Source organism: Schistocerca nitens, chromosome 12 (genome assembly GCF_023898315.1).
Source record: "Schistocerca nitens isolate TAMUIC-IGC-003100 chromosome 12, iqSchNite1.1, whole genome shotgun sequence".
NCBI classification, from domain to species: Eukaryota; Metazoa; Arthropoda; class Insecta; order Orthoptera; family Acrididae; genus Schistocerca; species Schistocerca nitens.
In genome coordinates, this window is record NC_064625.1 from 143,301,711 (window position 1) to 143,322,466 (window position 20,756).

At 39.0% G+C, this 20,756-nt stretch overlaps 1 protein-coding gene across 1 annotated transcript in view; it reads right to left on the reverse strand.

Moving 5' to 3' along the window:
* Nucleotides 1-20,756, reverse strand: part of LOC126215075 (ras suppressor protein 1) — an 85,062-nt gene that overhangs the window by 37,761 nt on the left and 26,545 nt on the right. The window contains exons 4-6 of the mRNA XM_049941724.1: nucleotides 15,615-15,733; nucleotides 9,867-9,949; nucleotides 3,117-3,231 (exon numbers count right to left, since the gene is read on the reverse strand). Coding sequence (XP_049797681.1) covers nucleotides 3,117-3,231; nucleotides 9,867-9,949; nucleotides 15,615-15,733 — 317 coding nt within the window. The remainder of the gene's footprint in view (nucleotides 1-3,116; nucleotides 3,232-9,866; nucleotides 9,950-15,614; nucleotides 15,734-20,756) is intronic.

Here is a 20,756-nt window from a genome sequence, read left to right on the forward strand (position 1 = left end):
AGATATATAATTTATTCAATTCCGAAGACTACAACTATTTTTAAATTTTTTTTGAAATGTGTTCTACATGGGCATGACCCACTGTGGCGCTGTTAAACTGCTGTCAAATGGTGTTATTATTAACGTCCGTGTTCATCAGGTACATTTTAGTGATGTGAGATAAAGTATGTGTTGTGGATAACCTGTGATGGTTCAATATATATCGCTGGTGTGATTGTCGATTGTTTCATGTTTATTTACTCTGTCATTATCACGAAAAAAGTCGTAATTAATTCTGTTTCTTGAGTCTCTGTTTTGTTGAAGTATAATAATGAGTAAAAGTAAAGTTATTAGAAATCCTCTGAAGGCTTTTAAGAAAAGGAGAAATGTTGGAAAGCCAAAGGTATGTGTTATTACTGTAAACAATAAAGACAATAACCAAGTGAGTGAACCTAACCTCTCAAGTACACCTGCCCATAGCAGTCAGAGTGGGAAAGAAAATACTTCACAGAAGAAGCTTGGTTCAATGAGTGAAAACTATGAATGTTTTATGGGCGAACCGGATGTGAATGAAATATTTGATATGTCGGTTCACAAAGGAATTTTTTCAAACTGTGTAAGATGTATTCATTGTAGTGAAGTTGGTCTGGAACTCTCCATAATAAAGCACGTAGGACTTGCTAGTGAAATACAACTGAAATGTGATAAGTGTTCATACATGACCACCTTTTGGAACAGTGTTGCAGTAACTGCAACTGAAGAAAATGGTAGCAAAATCTACGAACACAACAACGAGCGATGCTTGCTTTAGACAAGGAACGCCTTCGGGCTGCAGACAGGGCTGTAAAGAGTCTAGAAATACAAGCAAGACTAAACAGGAGGAGGAACAAGAGGAAGCTGGAGGAGGAGTTTGCAGAGGATGAAGATAATCCATCCTATGGACCTGGAATGCACTAAAAAGTTAATCCAATCTTTGTCGCTCGATTCCCAAAACTTTTATTTTCTCATACTAATTACATGTTTTCTAAGGATCTTCCAAACATATTTGTTTCAAACTTTCAGTAAATGTTACACAGTACCTTCTGCATAATTTAACACAGCCTTTTTCCAAAAAACTGTATATTTTTGAATATATAAATAAAAAATTGCAAAAAAATGTTGTGAATTTTCATTACAATTGAAAAAAAATCATCTTTAATAACTGAACTAAAATTTTGTAAAATCCCTGTGTTAAGTTGTAGCCCATATTCCAATAAATAATCTGTAAAACGTTCAACTTCCTACCTCAAATACTTTGTGAGGAAAGATGTAATTTATAAGCGTTATTTTAACATTGCAAGTATAGGGCGTTCCGGAGCCCCTTAAATGAAATAAGGAATATCACAGCACACTACTTTCTGTCCTTTCTATAAGAAGGAAATATACAGGGCATACATAAATTACCTTGACAACTGTATGTTACAATCACTTTAAAACTACACTTGGTAATAACTAGTTTTCAACATGTTATCACATAGCTCACAGAGCTGTGTTTCATTGTCCACATGCTGCAGATCTCAAATCTCTTGAAAAATGTGGACACACTTAGCATTCCTAGTGCTGAGGATTGCAGGAAAGGGGGGGGGGGGGGGAAGGGAGTGAGGGATATGGGAGACATAAAAGCACAGATCAGGAATACTGGAAGCAATTTCATACAAATTTGGTACGTATATAACTCATTTGTACAAAAGTTCTGTGGAAATAAGATACCTTGCTACCATTTGGGGTGCGGGTGACAACAAGAGAAAGCAATGTGTAGAAATGTCCAAAAATGACCTGTTGGCATTCCTCTCCAATATGTGGCTTATTTGGAATACTTTAAAAGTGTGAAGTTAAATATGCCTCTTGTTTGCATTGTTCAATGCATCAACCATACTGTGAGAAAAAGAGCATCAAAGAGCCAATAATTTTGCCAGTGTGTTTCAGGGACAAAGATCACTGAGCCATGTGGCTCAATACCACAGGTGATATAACTTCTTCTCTAGGGCCAGATGGTATAAGAGAGTGAAGTACTACTTGTTTCTGTAACTGATGATCCCAGTTGTCAGTCGCTTTTTCTTTTTTTTTTAGAACTTTATTATGTTCACATAGCCAGTTTTGGCCTTTTTATTAGGGCATTATCAAGTGCTTCTGAAACTGCCACATATTAATATATAATATGATGACGATATAGATATTTTTGTTTTTTATAATAGAAGATTTGTCAGGTTGTACAGTTTTTGTAATTACAACTCGCCCATTTTTCCTCAGGATGTCATTGGGTGCGAAATTTTTTTTTAAATCCACTTGTCTTTATCATATGACATTGCTTCTCTACAGTGAAAAATAAATTGTATATTATTTCTGCATTTTTACTGTACATACATGAGCACTGCCTTTCACCTTCTATTATAAAAAAAAAAACAGAAATATCTATATGCCCATCATATTATGTATTAACACGTGGCAATTTCAGATGCACTTGATGATGGCCTAATATACAGGCTGAAGCTTGTCACGTGAACTTAATAAACAGCCTTTCAACAATAAAAGACCAGCATGTCAGGCAGTTCCCAGCGACAGACATTTTTCTCGAAATGACTACAGGCAGAAATACATGTTTTCTCAGAATTCAGATGAAACTGCAGGGTGAAATTTGTTGGAGACAAGGATGTAATATGTGTACAAATATGTGTGAAATGAAAGCTTCCTGACAATAAAAACTACTTATTCTCTTTTATTACTTTTTATCTTTAATCAGAACTTTTCTACTATTTTCAATTAATTTCAAAGCCTAAGGCTCCATCTTCAGTCATCTAACATGGCAAATCTTAAATCTCTATGTCTAATCATTTCCAAAAAACAACTGCTTGTTCTACAAAAAAAACAGATGCTGAGTTTTCAAACAATTAATGCTACATTTTCATGTCTTTACACACAGTATTTGCATAGCATATGGATAAGAGAGAACGAAAGAGTACTGTTCGTGTGAGGAGTGGCATTATAGCAAGTGCAGTTTGCTTTGCTTTAGACCACTGCTGGATGGCACATGTGGCCTAAATCTACATTCCTCACAAAACGGTGAGTTCTCCCCACGTTTTTCGACCACTCTGACTTACCGAGCTCCGGCGGCAGCACAGTCAGTCGGTTGCCCTGGATGTGCAGCTCACGCAGCCGGTGCAGCTCCCCTATCTCCTTCGGCAGCGACACCAGGTCGTTCTCACGCAGCACCAGCTTAAAGAAAAACATTGAGATTCAAGTTGCCACACACAGTAACATGCTAACAAACTAGCGACAATGTTGTAGTGTCCTGCAAATACAAGAATGTCTTCATAAGTGAATAGCACAAGAATGCACAGGGCAAGAAAAATAAACCAGTAATCAAATCAGTGCAAGGTAGTGGACATCAAACTGAGCAAAATTCTCCAGATAATCACAGGTAGGAAATACACTGTTGAGAAGTCATGTTGTTGTGTTGTGCTCTTCACTCCAAAGACTGGTTTGATACAGCCTGTGCAAGCTTCTTCATCTCCTAGTACCTACTGCAACCTACATCCTTCTGAATCTGCTTAGTGTATTCATCTCTTGGTCTCCCTCTATGATTTTTACCCTCCACGCTGCCCTCCAACACTTCATTGGTAATCCCTTGATGCCTCATAATGTGTCCTATCAACCGATCCCTTCTTCTAGTCAAGTCATGCCACAAATTTCTCTTCTTCCCAATTCAATTCAGTGCCTCCTCATTAGTTATGTTATCTACCCATCTAATCTTCAGCATTCTTAGGTAACACCACAGATCAAAAGCTTCCATTCTCTTCTTGTCTAAACTGTTTACTGACCATGTTTCACATCCATACAAGGCTACACTCCATACAAATACTTTCAGAAAAGAGTTCCTGACACTTAAATCTATACTCGATGTTAAATTTCTCTTCTTCATAAACGCTTTCCTTGCCATTGCCAGTCTACATTTTATATCTCTACTTCGACCATCATCAGTTATTTTGCTCCCCAAATAGCAAAACTCTTTTACTACTTTAAGTGTCTCATTTCCTAATCTAATTTTCTCAGCATCATCTGATTTAATTCAACTACATTCCATTATCCTCATTTTGCTTTTGTTGATGTTCATCTTATATCCTTCTTTCAAGACACTCTCCATTCCGTTCAACTGTTCTTCCAAGTCCTTTGCTGTCTCTGACAGAATTACAATGTCATTGGCAAACCTCAAGGTTTTTATGTCTTCTCCCTGAATTTTAATCCCTACTCCAAACTTTTTTTCCCCTTTACTGCTTGTTCAATGTACAGATTGAATAACATCAGGGACAGGCTACAACCCTGTCTCACTACCTTCTCAACCATTGCTTCCCTTCTGTGCCCCTCGACTGTTATAACTGCTTTCTGGTTTATGTACAAACTGTAAATAGACTTTTGCTTCCTGTATTTTGCCACTGCCAACTTCAGAATTTGAAAGAGAGTTTTCCAGTAAACATTATCAAAAGCTTCTGTAAGTCTACAAATGCTAGAAACGTAGGTTTGCCTTTCCTTAACCTAGCTTCAGGAGTCAGTATTGCCTCGCGTGTTCCTATGTTCCTACAGAATCCAAACTGATCATCCCCGAGATCGGCTTCTGCCAGATTTTCCATTTGTCTGTAAAGAATTCATATTAGTATTTTACAAGCGTGACTTACTAAACTGATAGTTTGGTAATTTTCACACCTGTCAACACGGACTTCCTTTGGGATTGGAATTATTATATTCTTCTTGAAGTCTGAGGGTATTTCGCCAGTCTCATACATCTTGCTCACCAGATGGGGTGGCTCTACCAAGGCTATCGGTAATTCCAATGGAATCTTGTCTACTCCTGGGGCCTTGTTTCAACTTAGGTCTTTCAGTGCTCTGTCAAATTCTTCACGCAGTATCATATCTCCCATTTCATCTTCACCTACATCCTCTTCTATTTCCATAATACTGCCCTCAACTTCATTGTCAATGTAAAGACCCTCTATATACTCCTTCCATCTATCTACTTTCCTTTCTTTGCTTAGAACTGGTTTTCCATCTGAGCTCTTGATATTCATACAAGTGGTTCTCATTTCTCCAAAGGTCTCTGTAATTTTCCTATAAGCAGTATTTATCTTACCCCTAGTGATATATGCCTCTACATTGTTACATTTGTCCTCTAGCCATCGCTGCTTAGCCATTTTGCACTTCCTGTTGATCTCGTTCTTGAGACGTTTATATTCCTTTCTGCCTTCATTTACTGCATTTTTATATTTTCTTCTTTCATCAATCAAATTCAATATATCTTCTGTTACGCAAGGGTTTCTACTACCCTTCATCTTTTTACCTACTTGATCCTCTGCTGCCTTCACTATTTCATTTCTCAAAGCTATCCATTCTTCTTCTGCTGTATTCTTTTCCTCTGTTCTTGTCAATTGTTCCCTAATGCTCCCTCTGAAACTCTCTAAAACCTCTAGTTCTTTCAATTTATCCACGTCCCATCTCCATAAATTCCTGCCTTTCTGCAGTTACTTCAGTTTTAACCTACAGTTCATAACCAATAAATTGTGGCTAGAGTCCACATCTGCCTCTGGAAATGTCTTACAATTTAAAACCTGGTTCTTAAATCTCTGTCTTACCATTATAAAATCAGTCTAAAACCTTTTGGTGTCTCCAGGTCTCTTCCACGTATACAACCTTCTTTCATGATTCTTAAACCAAGTGTTAGCAATGATTAAGTTATGCTCTGTGCAAAATTCTACCAGGCGGCTTCCTCTTTCATTCCTTACCCCAGTCCATATTCACCTACTACTTTTCCTTTCTTCCTTTTCCTATTGTCGAATTCCAGTCCCCCATGACTACTCATCTCCCTTCACTACCTGAATAATTTCTTTCATCTCATCATCCATTTCTTCAATCTCTTCATCTGCATTATCTGCAGAGATAGTTGGCGTATAAACTTGTACTACTCTGGTAGGCATGGGCTTCATTTCTATCTTGGCTACAATAATGCGTTGAGAATTTATGCCTGTAAAATGACAGCAAATCAGTAATGACATTCTGCCTGTTAGCTGTTGTCTCAGAATGTTCAGCTGATGTTTTGTTTAACACTCTTTCTGAAATTTCATCGGTACGAGTGGCTGGCATTGTCAAAGGTTCCCTCCATGACTGGTGATGTTAGGAAAATCATTAAACAAATGTCAGCTGAAGCTTCCTAGACATAAGCCATCAGGGGTTCAACTGCACAATAACCCTGAAAGAGGGGTTCAGTGTGTGGCGGCGGAGGGGTGAAGTGGACAGCAGTAGTCGTCGTGTGGTTGTGGTCCAATGCGGCTGTGGTGGGGACGGAGCCTCTCTGTCATTTCTAGGCCCCCGGTTAACATACAATAGAATACAATACAAGTGTCAAATGGTATACATTCTTACATATCTATTGTCTTTGACATGAGATGGCAAAAAAAGGTGTCAAAAGGGCGGCGAGATACTATGAACAGAATTAAGTAATTTTTAATCATATAGATTATAATGTGTATGGCTTACTAAGTGACAGCAGGAGAAGACACACACAAAAAGGTTTAACTTTTACAAGCTTTCGGAGCCAGTGTTTCCTTTTTCTGGCAGAAGAGTTGAAGGTGAAGGAAGAGGGGTGAAGGAAATGGACTGGATAGGTTTAGGGAAACGGGTACAGTTCAGAAAAGTCACCCAGAACCCTGGACCAGGGGAGACTTACCGGACTGGATGAGACGGAAAGGAGACTTACTGGACAGGATGAGACAGAAAGACTTTTCCTCCCAGCCAGTCTGGTAAATCTCCCCTGATCCATGGTTCGGGTGACTTTTCTGAATTGTACCCCTTTCCCTAAACCTCTCCAGACCTTTTCCTTCGCCCTTCCCCCTTCCCCTTCAACTCTTCTGCCAAAAGAAGGAGTCACTGGCTCTGAAAGCTTGTAAAAGTTAAACCTTTCTTTGTGTGTGTGTTCTTCTGCCACCACTTGGTGAGTAGATTTTTTTTTTATCTATCCACTTACACTGTATTGTCAATAATTGATTATTTCTGTTGTTAGATTGTAATGTATGATTTATGGTGGCCTCAAAGCTACCAATTTTTTCTGTGATCTCTGTTTCCCCATAATTCCCTTTAACTGAATAGCAGCCATTTTGTTTGCTATCCATTTTCAGTGGATAATGAACTACTACTCAATGCCAAACTTGTTTCATGGAAGGCTCTCACATTTTAATAACTAGTATTATGCGAGGAATCGAAGAATATACTATAGTCATCTACATACTGTTCTTGTTGGGAGTATAAAGACTAAAACAGAGTTATTACAGTGTGTACACAGGCATTTATGCACCATGGTTTACAAGGTAGGGATGTAAATATTGGCTGAGCCTTCATAAAATTGACTGATCGGAGAAAGTGAAGTCTCAATTTGTTGACAGCATTAAATGACTAAATAAGATCTCCAGCAGGATGTTACACACTAAAAGAATCCTACATATACAGGGTTATTAAAGCATGCTTAAAAGAAATTTCTAAACCTCTTACTCACCTGATTAACAGCATTAGAGAAAACATGTATCCAACGGTTCTACAAATGAGAGTAGTGAAAGTGTATAAAAATGGAAGTAAGTCTCCAACTATAGACCAATATCATTAATTACCACTTTTAGTAGGATATTCGAAAGCATTATCCTTTCCCAGGTAAGTGTAACATAAACTGCTTGTAGATTCGCAGCATGGCTTCAGAAATGAGCTAAGTACAACCACAGCAGTTACACAGTTCATCCATGAAGTTTACAGTCTGTTGGACCAGAAGATGCAGACTGCAGGTATATTTTTGGACCTGACAAGAGCATTTGATACGGTAAACCATAGGGTACTTCTTAAAAAGCTAAAATCTTATAGTATTGGGGATCAAGCCATGAATCTTCTAACCACGTACCTGTTGAATCGTAAGCAAAACACTAAATTGTCATACAAACTAGATAATAAAATCATGAACTCCCTAACGACAATGCACAACCCATTAACTCCCATATTGTAAGCTATGCAGATGACACGTCAATCTTATTCTATGGGAGTGAATCTAAAGAGCTAGGATCTCTTGCTACTAGTGGTGTAACAGAAGTAACAAAATACTTCAATGATCAGGGACTCAAGGTGAATGTCACCAAATCTCAACTACTGACATTTAAAACAAGCAGTTCTCATCACAACAATATGAATAGTGTGTGTAATATCTCTGCAACAGAAAATGGTAACTGTAAATTCTTGGGTGTATATGTTGCTGAAAATTTGCGGTGGACATACCACATTAATTTCGTATGCGGAAATGTCAGCAGTGTCTCCTCAGCCAGCTCGCAAAGATAGTTCCTAGCCAAGCACTGAAATTAGTATATTATGGAACACTTTACCCCTTTTTCAATTACGGAATTGAACTATGGGACTGTGCAGCTGATGTACATTTAAAAAGAATACTACTACTACAGAAAAGAGCAATAAGACTTATAGATGGGATGGGACATAGAGATTCATGTCGTGAAGTGTTTGTGCAGCACAAATATCTGACAATATATTCTCTGTATATCTTCAAAATAGTTGTATTTTTTATAAGTCAACCAACAGAAGCTATCAAGGGCAGTGATGTACACAATCACAACACTAGAGCAAAGTGTAACTATTTCCGTAACAGAACAACGTTAAAAATGACTGATAGAAGTCCATATATCAGTGGTTTGATTTGGTATAACAAGCTGCCAAACTCTCTAAGAACGTACACGGGAAATGTTTTTAAAACAAAATTAAAATCTTTTCTAATAGAAAAATGTTTATATTGTTTCAATGAATTTTAAGATATTGATTGTAACATGAGGCATTAGCATATCAGTTGTAATGTGATAAATGTAATAAATAGACATAAGAAGCAACAGCTACAGAATATAGTGTATTTTATAGGTATAAATATAACCATAGTATTAAGTCTGACGTTTGCAAAAGCCATCATTACAATGGCTCCACGCAAAGAAAATATAAATAAATAAATAAAAAGCTCAGATCACTTCCACAGAAGTTGTAATCTAGGGAGAAAACCTAAGACAAGATCAGTGTATGACAGAAATATCAGAAAGAAAGCTTTGAAGATGTTTATACCTTACTGTTTGTATTCCTCCCCCCCCCCCCCCTTTTTTTTACCCCTAGTCCTGTTACAATCACAACAAAGTAAAATTTTTGGGAACTGTACATAGAAAATTGTGATCTAGTGCAACACCAAGATGATTTTAATATGAGTAAAAGGAATGTTAGAAAATATAGTATATTTGGACAGATAAAAAAATCTACTTACCGAGCAGTGACAAGAGAAAATACACATAAAAGATATGGAAATGTCCAGAGTTTCAGAGCCATTATCTCTTTCTTCTGGCAGAAGGGTTGAAGGGGAAGGAAAGGGACAGAGGAAAAGGAGCAGCGAGGTTTGGGAAATGAGGAGAATTATGAAAAAGTCACCCACAAAATTCAGTAAGTCCATCCTGTCCAGCAAGACACCCTTAATCCAGTGTTCTTGGCAACTTTTCTGTAACTCTTACAATTCCCTAAACCTCATCAGTCCTTTTCTTTCATCCCTCTTCCATTCTCCTCAAAAATAAAGTCTAGATGGCCATGTTCTATTGGCTACACACCAAACAACATTCAGAATATGCCAACTTCCACATTTTCTGTAATATGCATAGTCATGTTCAACTTGCATGGCAGTAAGGTGGTAAATGCAAACAAGCATGTAAATGCAGTGCTCAGCATATAAGAGTATAATGTATATTTAAAAAAATAAAGAGTAAAATTTCTTTGTAATATCTAAATGTACTCACAATTTGTAAATTCTTTAGCTGTCCTATCTCAGGTGATAGAGTTTCAAAGTCATTGTCACCCAGGTACAGAGCACGAAGAGTTTCTGAAAATAAAATGATTACTTGGTGCTAACAAAAGTATGAGAATTTATTTATTTTCTGCTTATTTTTAGGCTCTTATCTAGGATGTAAAACAGATATATCTTGCAAATAAAATTGCATATACAACATAAAGAAGGGATCAACTGATAGGACACATTCTGAGACATCAAGAGATCATCAATTTGGTATTGGAGGGAAGCGCAGAGGATAAAAATTGTAGAGGGAGACCAAGAGATGAATACAGTAAGCAGATTCAGAAGGATGTAAGTTGCAGTAATAAATTGGAGATGATGAGGCTTAGGATAGAGTAGCATGGACAGCTGCATGTAACCAGTCTTCTGACTGAAGATCACAACAAAAACAAAACAATAACAACAATACTCACTGTATTTGCATAACATTAAAAATATGTTCATATATTTCTGGAGATGACTGGTATGTAGGTTCTTGCAAATCTCTTAAAAATGTAGATGTAGTCAGTATGTCCATAATAACTCTAAAATCCAAAGGAAAAGAAGAGCTGCACTATAATACCATATTTGCGTGAATATAGGCTGCATTTTTCCCCATAAATTTTGAATTGAAAAACCATGGTGTGGCCTATAATAGAGATTTTCCCCCTTGGATTATAAATCATCAATTTCAAAATGACATGTACCTGTCTGTTGTGGGTTGAAATTAATATCGGTTTTGCGATTAAAAATTAAAACAGTGGTAATTTTTGTACATCATCCTTGACGCTCAGCAGCAATGTGGACCAATGATTTTCAGCACCACATTTGTACACTACATACCCCTACATTATTTACTGTAGTGCTGTTCAACATATCAAACTAGACTGGTGTTTGGTGTACATTCCCTTTTTGGGAACATAAATAAAAAATTTTGCATCAAAGTTGGATCATGTAACATCAAACTGTTTTCATAAGCTTTAGGCAGCTTTGCAAAATTGTAGTTCTGTGACAAACAGGTGGATTATTTCATTGAATACATTGCCAAACCCACAAACACGAAAGTTTAACAGAATGAGATTTTCACTCTGCAGCGGAGTGTGCGCTGATATGAAACTTCCTGGCAGATTAAAACTGTGTGCCCGACCGAGACTCGAACTCGGGACCTTTGCCTTTCGCGGGCAAGTGCTCTACCATCTGAGCTACCGAAGCACGACTCACGCCCAGTACTCACTGATTTACTTCTGCCAGTATCTCGTCTCCTACCTTCCAAACTTTACAGAAGCTCTTCTGCGAACCTTGCAGAACTAGCACTCCTGAAAGAAAGGATACTGCGGAGACATGGCTTAGCCACAGCCTGGGGGATGTTTCCAGAATGAGATTTTCACTCTGCAGCGGAGGTTTGCAGAAGAGACTCTGTAAAGTTTGGAAGGTAGGAGACGAGATACTGGCAGAAGTAAATCTGTGAGTACCGGGCGTGAGTCGTGCTTCTGTAGCTCAGATGGTAGAGCACTTGCCCGTGAAAGGCAAAGGTCCCGCGTTCGAGTCTCGGTCGGGCACACAGTTTTAATCTGCCAGGAAGTTTCATGAAAGTTTAAATCCCTCTGGTGAAATATTCCCCCCTCCCCTCCCCTTTCTCCTTCTCCTTCTTCTATAAGCCACAGAATAATGAGGACCAATAAGTATTGGAATAGGTCATAACTTTGAGCATGTGTGTGCGATGAGACACCCTTAGTTATGAGGGAGCTGAAGAAGGGGAGGGAGGAAGATGCACTTTAGGTAACATCTAACTGAATTTTCTCATTAATTTAATAGTGTGGCCTATATTTGAGATTTACTTTTAACTATAATCTCATACCAAAAGATTAGGTGCAGCCTATATTCGCACGTGGTGTATTTCCATGCAAATACACTTCTTCAGAGCACACATGAAGGTTTACTCACACTAATAAATACAAACAAATACCAATATTGAGCAGTTCAGTGTTGTTGTTGTGATCTTCAGTCCAAAGACTGGTTTTGATGCAACTCCTCACACTACTCTATCTCGTGCAAGCCTCTCCATCTCTGAATAGCTACCATAACCTACATCCAATCACACCTGCTTACTGTATTCATCTCTTGGTCTCCCTCTACGATTTAACACCCCCCCCCCCCTCCCCACTCACTCTCTCTCTCTCTCTCTCTCTCTCACACACACACACACACACACACACACACACACACACACATATATCTTGCATTACTAAATTGATGTTTCCTTTATATCTCATGGCGTCTCCGATTAACAAATTCCTTCTTTTAGTCACATTGAAATCTCTTTTCTCCCTGATTTGATTCAATACCTTCTCATTAGTTACTTATATACATTCAGTCTTCAGAATTCTACTGCAGAACCAAATTTCAATAGCTACTACTACTCTTTACTGTCCTCATTTCACTTCTGTACACGGACATATTTCACACAAACAGCTAAGTAAGAAAAGATTTCTTAACATTTAATTTCATATTCAGTTTCTCTTTTTCATAAATGCTTTCCTTGCTACTGTAGGCAGCATTTTATATACTCTCTTTGTTTGGTAATCAATTATCATCTATGGTTATAAGGGACAGTGAGCATATTTGTCTGCATACCACAAAGAAATCACACGAATTACTGTATGGTATTATTGTGCAGATTTCCGAGCCAGTATTTTTTACATACATTAATGTTACCCATATAAATATGGTCTGCTGACTGTTGTACACCTCACTATTACAATGAGAACTGAGTGGACGTGAACTGTCATACAGATGTTGGCTTTGTGCTTACCAGGCAGCAGCTCGGTAATAATGCTATGCCTACATAATTTCATCACACACACTAACGGAGATGTAATTGGATAGATAAAAAATGTACTCACCAAGTGGCAGCAGAACACACACATAAAAGAAGGTTATAATTATGCAAGCTTTTGGAGCCAGTGGCTCCTTCTTCTAGCATAAGGGTTGAAGGAGAAGGAAGATGGATGAAGGAAAAGGACAGGAGAAATCTAGAAAAAAGAGTAGGTTTCAGGAAAGTCACCCAGAACTGTGGGTCAGGGTAGACTTACCACATGGGATGAGAAGGAAAGAGTCTTTCTTTCTCATCCTGTTCAGTAAGTCCCCCCTTGACCCGCAGTTTTGGGTGACTTTTCTGAAATCTACTCTTTTTCCTAGATCTCTCCTTCATTTCTGTTTCTTCCTCTTCAACACTTCTGCTGGATGAAAGAGCAACTGCCTCCAAAAACTTGCATAATAACAACTTTTTTTTACGTGCGTATTCTGCTGCCACTTGGTGAGTACATTTGTTTATCTATACAATTAGATTATACCATCAAAAATTGACGGTTTTCGTTGTTACACTAAGAGAGATGTTATCAGATTCTTTTCTGGGTGCAAACTCACACAAATAAAAAAAAGAACAGTTGCTACAAGATGGTACCACAATGACTGCCACAATCACATAATGTAATACATGAGCAACATGGAGATATTAGTGAGGTGATTGCAATATGCGATCTCATTTGACAGATTTTACTCGTGTGATTGCAGGGTGTGGACTGATGATTTTTGGGAGGGTGTGGTGGTAGTATATACAGACTGGTGTACGGATATTTTTGTGAACTCAGATGTTATATATTAGTTTATAAAACTAAAAGGCAAACATTTACATGTTGATGATCGATAAGTTCGAACAGTATTTGATTTGAATACTGTATGACTCTTTGGTAGATAATTGACTTACACGTAAAATTGCCATTTTTGAAATGTTGCAATTTGTGCAAATTCTTAATTAGAGGCTTCACTGAATAATGAAGAAGATTATTATCTGTTTCACAAAAATATAATGTTAAATCTAACAAGCATAATAGCTCAAATGGCAACATAATTTTGAGTGTGGCCTATCTTTAATTACTAATATCTTTCAAGTTAAACAGTTTTCAGAAAACTGAAACAGGTTACCAGAATGAATGAAATTAGGACTTTCCAATGAGTGGTGTCAACCCTCTCAAAACTAATGATCAGCTCACTTCGATTATACCATTACACACTGTTCTAACAGGCGTGTAGGACCCCAGTTGTTTCTTGCGCCCTAAAGTAAACCAAAACCAAACCAAACACCGTTCTAACAATTTCTCTTAATACAGTTCTAAACAAAACTAAATAGAGTACACCACTATCACTAGCCGACTGTAAATTATCATACAGATAATAAAATAATGTGAAACATCAACCCTGAATCATATATTTGAGCCTTTCTTTATTTTTTTTTCCCCCGATTCTTTGGCAAACAGACAGAAGTGAAAGATTTCACCCTCACCTTCTGCACTTTTTAATCTTAGGACTTCTCTTTTGCTTTTTAATTCCTACTGTTTCCTTTCAATTCTTGAACACACTATATACTAGTGAACCCAGCAATGCTTCACAATTGCTAAATATTTATGCCCCAATATCCTTCTTCCAGCTCTCTCTGCCCGTCTCCCCCACCCCCCTTTGGTCCATTTCCTCCTCATTCTATCCCTCTCTCTGTCCATCTCCCCCCCCCCCCCCCAGCCTCACTGACTTGACTTTGAGCCGTCTTTATTGCTATTACCAGCAAATCTCTGACTGAGAACTGAAGTCACTTAAAGTAAACAGGTAAATCAGTTGGGATAAATGGTACACATGGTAAGAGAGACCTCTCCTGATGCTGGATGTGAGGATAGTAGCTTCATTGACACTATTTTCCATAATTTTAGTCTGCAGATGGGTAGGATCACAAAGTTTTGGACAACTGTGATTTGGTATTCTAATCATTAGCTGATAAGCCATGAATACAATATCTCTCATTTATGTAAATCTGACTGCAAGGAAGAAAATGAAACCACCCATTTTGACAGCACAGCATTTCTTTCTCGCAGTCAGTTTTAACGGACAACCTGTACATTGTTGTATAAAAAGAATATAGGCTATGTCTGTACGAATGTTTATTGCAGTATCAGGTAAAAATCTGAAATAAATCAGTCAAAAACTTTGAGATTTTTTCCTATCAACATTTCCTCTTTTAGGGTATTGTGTAGAAATCTGAAGCAAAGTGGTCAGATAATATCTGAGAATAACATCCGAGTCTTTCGGTAACAAGGTGAAACATCAACCTCTTTCTGAATAGTAAAGAAAATTTAGGTATATATTTTGTACCATATATATTTTTTTTAAAAAAAAGTATGAAGCCAACATTTATTACAGAATAGTGTAAAAATTTCAAGAAAATCAGTCAAGATCTTTCAGGTATTTGGTTACAATGTTAAACAATGACTTGTATTTATATAGTCGCACAGCTACACACATTTATATATAAAATATATTAAAAATTTAGTACATGTCCATCTAAATGTTCATTAGAGTACTGTGTATAAATATGAAGTAACTTGGTCTAGAACTTCGATATTTTCACTGTTTCCCCAAAAAATGTACACTATGTCCACCTGAAGGTGTATTAGAGTATCGAGTAAAAATCTGAAGTAAATTGGTCAAGAACATTTCTATATATTTGGCAACAACATTGAACAATGTCTTGCTTTTATATAGTAGTATAGATTAAATGCCTTTCCCGTTAGTGCGTACCTATTTTTCTGAAAGTTTCAAACATCTGGCACCACTTTATGTTGTTGTATGTGCTCCCTAGCCTTTATGAAACACACACGGTATTACTTACCAAGCTTGAAGAAATTCCCAGGAAGGACAGTTTCATTGAGATTGTTGTACGTGAGGTCCAGAACTTCCAGCACTGGAAATGCACCAAACCCGCGTGGTAGCGAATCCAGACGATTCATTCTGTAACAGACACAAATAACTCTATTCACTTAATGACACATTTCAACAATTTCCATATTTACTGTATGAGAAAATTCACATCCACTTCTACCTGTACTCTACAAATCACCCCACAGTATTTGGTAAAGGAAACTTCATCCCCCCCCATGGAACCAGACAAAAAATGGTTCAAATGGCTCTGAGCACTATGGGACTTAACATCTGTGGTCATCAGTCCCCTAGAACTTAGAACTACTTAAACCTAACCAACCTAAGGACATCACACACACCCATGCCCGAGGCAGGATTCGAACCTGCGACCGTAGCAGTCGCGCGGTTCCGGACTGCGCGCCTAGAACCGCGAGACCACCGCGGCCGGCGAACCAGACACCACTCACATCTACAATTCTATGGGTGCACTGGCTGGTTGACGAAAAAGTTGCAATGCAGATGCACAACCAACATCCGAACTTCCATGGGAATCACAGATCTGCAACTAAGGGGTTAATGGGTGGTGATGGTTGTAGTGCGACATGTGGGAAGCTGGGAATTTGGGTATGACAGAAAGCACGTCCGGATAGCCAAGGCAGTTAAGGCAACTGTTCTAGAGAAGTGGAGCATCCAAGTTCAAGTAAGAGTCTGCCACAAATTTTCAACTCTTGCCATTGGATTGCCATAGCTGGAAGTCAGTATTTCCTCCCTATCTCTTTCCCACCCTGTTTCCTTTCCATTCCTTTCACTTCAAAATATTCATGGCTGTAGCCTGCCACAACTTCCACTCCTGTGAAAACCTATCCATTTCACAGAAGCAGTTACATCAAACATCCTTAATTATTTGTCTTGCTCTAGAGTTTTTGCCTTCGATGGCCCCCTCTAGTATCGTGCAAGTAAATCCGTGATGCCTTAACACTTTCTCTACAATGTCGTTTTATACTCCTAACATGTCCCCCCACCCCCTCTTGAGCTTCAGTATTCTAATATAAAAACAGAAATGAAATTCAAATAATCTGAACGCCTGCTAAAACACTCCATTTGGGTCATGTGATGCCTGTGATGTTGGCTAGCTCGCTGCTCCTACTATAATAATGGTAATTCACAGTGATGTCCTGTTTTGGAATTTATATTTCAGAAAATGGATTACAAATGGTGTGTAGTATCATACTGTACAAACACATTTTTAAAAACTCCTGAAAAGTTGTTTTTGAGTGTTCCACCACATCAATACACAAGTTCACTAACTCAATTAAAAATGGTGTTGCACGGGTGAAGTTAACATTAATTTACCTCCACAATATGCTCTCCCACTATTAGAATGGATGGTAGCATCATTCAATGAAACTAAAGTCCTAGTGAAAATTGTCATCTTAACCAACTACATCTCAATTCTTCAGTAGCTCAGTTGTTCGAGTGGTAGACCGTCAAATTTTATGAATTGAAATATACCGATCACTGGCTCAAACCTAACCCAAAGGAACATTTTAACTTATATGCAAAACATTTCAACAGTCCTCTCACATGATAACCAAATCACAATCACAAAATTTCACCACACCAATCGAAAACAGAATATTATTGTGTTTTTCTTGCTGTTTACAAGTGCTTACATTTTCAATCCCTGTTCACACTCTTCATGTTCAAAGAGATATTTTCTAGTTAGTATGACCACACACTTTTTAGTTTATGAGAAACAATGTTTTCATCTTCATATTGTGCATCTAGGATCCTTATTGTTTAAACTTTTGCAGTTTCATCACCTTACATAAAAATGAAGTACGTCTGCTTCAGACACCAACATTAGTTTACACTCACAAACATCACACCCCTTACATTTGTGTCACCTGCATGCTGTACACACTCCGTATGACCTCACTGTCCTACATCTCAATGTACTGTGGGCGTATGGTGATATCTTCACTACTAGCAATGATTTCCAAGAAAGTAAATTGTTTGTTCACAAAGTAAATGCGTTTATCCTCTGTTGTCCATTTCTCAGACTAATGTGAAGCTACATATAAAACATCCCACAATCAAAACAACTGCTACAATCATTGATAATATTTTCGTATTTTGTGTGAAACCTTTAAAATTATACACTCCTGGAAATTGAAATAAGAACACCGTGAATTCATTGTCCCAGGAAGGGGAAACTTTATTGACACATTCCTGGGGTCAGATACATCACATGATCACACTGACAGAACCACAGGCACATAGACACAGGCAACAGAGCACGCACAATGTCGGCACTAGTACAGTGTATATCCACCTTTCGCAGCAATGCAGGCTGCTATTCTCCCATGGAGACGATCGTAGAGATGCTGGATGTAGTCCTGTGGAACAGCTTGCCATGCCATTTCCACCTGGCGCCTCAGTTGGACCAGCGTTTGTGCCGGACGTGCAGACCGCGTGAGACGACGCTTCATCCAGTCCCAAACATGCTCAATGGGGGACAGATCCGGAGATCTTGCTGGCCAGGGTAGTTGACTTACACCTTCTAGAGCACGTTGGGTGGCACGGGATACATGCGGACGTGCATTGTCCTGTTGGAACAGCAAGTTCCCTTGCCGGTCTAGGAATGGTAGAACGATGGGTTCGATGACGGTTTGGATGTACCGTGCACTATTCAGTGTCCCCTCGACGATCACCAGTGGTGTACGGCCAGTGTAGGAGATCGCTCCCCACACCATGATGCCGGGTGTTGGCCCTGTGTGCCTCGGTCGTATGCAGTCCTGATTGTGGCGCTCACCTGCACGGCGCCAAACACGCATACGACCATCATTGGCACCAAGGCAGAAGCGACTCTCATCGCTGAAGACGACACGTCTCCATTCGTCCCTCCATTCACGCCTGTCGCGACACCACTGGAGGCGGGCTGCACGATGTTGGGGCGTGAGCGGAAGACGGCCTAACGGTGTGCGGGACCGTAGCCCAGCTTCGTGGAGACGGTTGCGAATGGTCCTCGCCGATACCCCAGGAGCAACAGTGTCCCTAATTTGCTGGGAAGTGGCGGTGCGGTCCCCTACGGCACTGCGTAGGATCCTACGGTCTTGGCGTGCATCCGTGCGTCGCTGCGGTCCGGTCCCAGGTCGACCGGCACGTGCACCTTCCGCCGACCACTGGCGACAACATCGATGTACTGTGGAGATCTCACGCCCCACGTGTTGAGCAATTCGGCGGTACGTCCACCCGGCCTCCCGCATGCCCACTATACGCCCTCGCTCAAAGTCCGTCAACTGCACATACGGTTCACGTCCACGCTGTCGCGGCATGCTACCAGTGTTAAAGACTGCGATGGAGCTCCGTATGCCACGGCAAACTGGCTGACACTGACGGCGGCGGTGCACAAATGCTGCGCAGCTAGCGCCATTCGACGGCCAACACCGCGGTTCCTGGTGTGTCCGCTGTGCCGTGCGTGTGATCATTGCTTGTACAGCCCTCTCGCAGTGTCCGGAGCAAGTATGGTGGGTCTGACACACCGGTGTCAATGTGTTCTTTTTTCCATTTCCAGGAGTGTATATAATCCTCCTGGGATTCGAACATGTGACCTCGTTCTCTGAAGTTGGATGTGTTATCGGTTGCGTCACCTGCTAGAAACAGATTCTCTGCTGAGTGTCTTCTACAGGGGAAATTAGTAATAAGTTCTGCGAAGAATAATTTTATTGTGCTTTGGGACGTAGCTCGTGACTGATAGCCAACACCTAGTTATAATATACAGATCCACTTACAAAAGTTCTACAATTCCTCAGATCTGAGCAAGTTTAATGATGTTACAGAATGTCTGTTGTTGCACATATTGCCTCTTGAAATGGGTATAGCATATACGGATCAACTTTCACAAGACTTCCACTATCAGTCTTCACAAAATTCCATTCTATAGTTACTTAATAGTTGCAATTGCGTTCCCATCACCAAATAGCTAAACTGTTTGCAGAAAAAGTATGTAAAAACCTCATAACTTTGGCTAACACTCCTATAACAGACGTACAGCTTCATCTTACTGCTAGCCTAGTGACTTCATCAGAGCATCAGTCAATAACAGAGCATTTTCGATCACTTGAGCAGATCTTGATATTTAATGATTTTATCTTTAATTACACAAAAATAATAGATATTTTGTGAGAACATTGACCATAAATGCCATTTAAAAGTTATAAGCAAAATAACAACAATCTGAACCATATTTTTAACATAGGAAAATAGCCTATTCTTTCACTTCACCTACTTCGTGTTCCCCAAATATGATTTCAAGTTTATCACTAATCTCATTTCTGCTGCTTCTCATTACTTTCATCTTTCTTCGATTCACTCCAAATCAACATTCTGTACTCAGCCAACTGTTCACTCCATTCAACAGATGCCGTAATTTTTCTTCATTTTCATTGAGGATAGCAATGTCATCAGTAAATCTTATCATTGGTATCCTCCCCCCTGAATTTTACGAGTAATCCCAGTCCTGAAACTTTCTTTTATTTCTCTTATTCTTTCTTTGATTTATATGTTGAACAAGGGGTGAAAGACTAGACCTTTGCCTTATACCCTCTTTAATCCTAGTATACATCCTCACTGTTCCCTCTTGGTTCATGTACATATTATATATTACCCATCTTTTCCATATAATTTGTACCTATATTTCTGAGAATGTCTTACACTTCTGTACCATATTTCACAAGAATGGGTACTCCACTTGCCACTGACAGATTGAATGAGTACTGTAGTGTGGAATCACCATTAGAAAAGAGGAAGAAGAGGAGGAACAGCCAAAGGCAGTTGAATACCTCTCCTATGCGTGAGTGATTATTTCAAAAATCAGCTCATGAGAAATCAAACAATAACTGTAAAACAATGCATGTTCAGTCACTGCAGAATAACAAGGAACAAAGTACGATTGTGATTATCTGAATTATATTCTGCATAGAAATTTCTTGTCAATTTATTGCAAGGAGGATTACAAATTGATGTGAACCATTTTTCTATAGTTCCTACTTTTATGGCCAGACCTACTATATCTCATGTACATCTTTAGCTGCCCATAAATGGTCCCAGT